Below are 3202 nucleotides of genomic sequence, written 5' to 3' on the forward strand. Positions count from 1 at the left end.
TACCACCACTAATCGACGATGATCAAAAAAGAGATGTAAAGGAGAAACCCTAACCTGAAACGGCGACAACCTAGGGCTTCTTCACAAATCTACTACGTGAGAGAGGCAGTATTTTGAGAGTCCATGCAATTAGGGTTCTTTACATTTGTCTAACCAGGTTAACTCGGTGTTACACCGGTTCCTTATAACCGAGTTAACTCGGTGTGACACATTAGATAGATTGAACGTGAATATGATTGGTGCTATTTTGGATAAGGCAGATATGCAGAGTAGAGAAATAGAGTGTCTAGAGACGACTCTGTGAGAGTAAAGACGAGACTACCGAAGATCGATGGCGATTCAACTAGAAAACCAGTTCTATACATCAAATTTCAAATTGAAATACAAACCACAAAACCCCCACTTAATCAAATTCAATCGTTCTCTATGTATCCAAGCTGCAGCTTCAATCAGTGGCAAGAAACTCGTTCAGTCAGGTACAGTCAAAGCCATATCTCCAAAAGAAGCTATACCTGTGATGAACAATGAAGGGTTTTTATTACTCGACATTCGACCGATTTGGGAAAGGGAGAAAGCACACATACCAGGAACACTACATGTGCCACTGTTCATAAAAGATGAGGATTACTCGATTTTAACACTCTTAAAGAAATGGGTTCATTTCGGGTACATCGGTCTTTGGACTGGTCAAAAGTTCACCACCATTAATCCTACATTTCTCAATCAAGTTGAGTCGTCGGTACCGAACAAAGACGAAAAGCTCCTTGTAGTTTGTGGAGAAGGTCTAAGGTAAGATTTTAGTGTAATCAACTTAACTTTAGTCCCATAACATAAACATGACTGTCTGTCAAATTATAACATCTCTTTTATGTGCCTACTAGGTCACTGATGGCTATCTCGAAACTGCACGAAGGAGGTTATCGCAATTTAGGATGGTTAATCGGAGGATTCAACCAAGCTAAAGTTGCCGATTTTCCGTCCGTTGAAGGTACCGATAAGATACTACAATACGCGACTATAGGAGGTGTCTCGTATTACTTTCTGCAATTGCTTAATCTCATAGAATCCGTGGGTAAGAAGGATTCATAATTGAAAACAAAATTCATTCGGAAGGTTCATGATTAAAACCTTCTAAATTATATTGTTTTTTGGCCTTTAAGCAATGAAAGTTTATATTGGTTTTTAGTACTAAAACTTCAAGAATTTTGTATGGACAGTATGATAGACAGTCATCATTACTAATTTTATGAGTGTAAAGGCTAAAAAAAAGTCCAACTGGTAGACCCTGGAATCTGTATTGGGGCTAATTAGAGATTTGATGGAACTAGTTGTTGGTAGTGTTATTCAAGGGATCCCCAAAAAAGGTGCCTTGAGGGGACGCTGCCTGGTTGTTTAGCTCTTTAGACATACTTAAATGTAGCTAAAATTTGAATCAAAATTGTTAATAGTCAATAAAGCCGAAAGTTTTATGTTTGTTATTTGTTATTGTTTTCTTAGGGTGGCCTCCTCTCTGTGTTGAAAAAAAGAAGAAGATATTTAAGTCTACAATAATTAATTGTGTATAGTAAACTTTTTTGAATGAGTACAATACTACTAAAACCTTGTTTTGACAAAATTGGTTCACACACCTTTTATTGTTTTCACAATTTCACATTCTCTACTCTGCAAGTTTAGCTGGTGGCTTGGCTTTTTTTATTTATTTTTTTATTTTATTTTTTTTTTAAAAAGAGGTCAACCTCGTTGCATTAAAAATAGGACATAGTTTGTTCCATAATTGGAACATCGATTCATCGTTACAGATTCATTCCAGTCTTGAATGGTTAGATAGTGTAAAATTGTCCACAGTCTGTGATCAACCCAGTTATGTCTGATCATATATTTGTTACAAAAAATAGCAAGTCTTGCTGTCCAAATAACAGTTTTTGTCCTTACTAAAGTAAAGTCCTGGACTATGAAATTGATTTCAAAATTTTATTTGTTCCCAAAATCTTCATTGATTATATATCTTTGTTGGCGAGCTTTTGCATACATTCCTATCAACAACAGCAAGGTTGGTTCTGAATCGCTCCAGAAAGAGATTATGTGTCCACTCCACTGTGTTGCCCATTTGAAAGCCGCATCTGTTCCCATTTTTTCTAACTCATCTCTAGTAGTATAATCAACATAGAATCCTCTAGCTTCTCTGACAGTACATGTTTGATCACATAAATTCAGTCCAACTCCATCTTTTGCTGCATTATGTAACCTCTGAACAATAATGTTTGTTGTGAGAGTCATTTCTCTTTTTTCATTTATAATAGCATCATGTTGGGCCCAGCTTCTCAGAGAAGTAGTAATACGAAGAGAATCATCGTTTTTTGCATTGTAGTATAAATCATCCATTATTCTATGTCCAGGTTTATTTATGACATTATAACTATTTATAAACTTAATTATATTATTTGTTGTGACTATATTGTTTTGTTTTTCATGTTTAAAAACTACGAACACCTCACTTTCCATATGAACCATATAATAGTACTACATAACACCTGCCAATCAATATCACAATCTCCTCTTTGGGGGTTTGCAAAGCGATCATTAGCCAATCATGGAAAGAAACTGTACCATTCCTAATAAAATTCATATCAAAATTAAAGTGCATCCATACCCGAGAGACGTAGTTGCATTGCAAAAACATATGGGTAAGGGTTTCTTCATGCTCATTACAGAGTCTACATTTTGTTTCTATATCTGGTATAACGGCTGCCACTCGCATATTATTAGGCAGTATGGAATGGGATGCCTTCCAGATGAAATTTTTAATTGCAGGAGTAGTCTTCATATTCCAAATCATACTCCATTTTTTCTCTACTAAACCACCTGAGTTTAAATGATTATAAAGAAATTTAACAGTAAACATACCTTTCTTGTTTAAGGTCCATCTAGGAGTGTCCAGTTTATCTTCCTCTGGAATTTTCAGTTTCTTTATCTTTGAAATTGTTTGTTCATCAAAACACTTACCCATTTTTTCCAAATCCCAAGTTTTTTGATCATTAATCAGATCACTAACTTTCTTCAGGCCCTCAATGTTTGTACTTGGTATCTGCATAGGTATTTTAGTATCTGGGATCCAAAGATCATCCCAGATGTCAATATTCTTACCATTTCCTATTTCCCAGTAGCAATATTTTTTGATTTGATCTATACCATTCATCAAGCC

General features: G+C 35.4%; 1 protein-coding gene across 1 annotated transcript; it reads left to right on the top strand.

Moving 5' to 3' along the window:
• Positions 1-261: 261 nt before the first annotated feature.
• LOC113309017 (rhodanese-like domain-containing protein 10) lies at positions 262-1238 on the top strand. Its single transcript, XM_026557452.1, has 2 exons — positions 262-789; positions 882-1238. Exons 1-2 carry the CDS (start codon positions 332-334, stop codon positions 1087-1089), a joined length of 666 nt encoding a protein of 221 aa, XP_026413237.1. The 5' UTR covers positions 262-331; the 3' UTR covers positions 1090-1238.
• Positions 1239-3202: the final 1964 nt, after the last annotated feature.

The sequence above is a fragment of the Papaver somniferum genome, chromosome 9 (assembly GCF_003573695.1).
Source record: "Papaver somniferum cultivar HN1 chromosome 9, ASM357369v1, whole genome shotgun sequence".
NCBI lineage: Eukaryota > Viridiplantae > Streptophyta > Magnoliopsida > Ranunculales > Papaveraceae > Papaver > Papaver somniferum.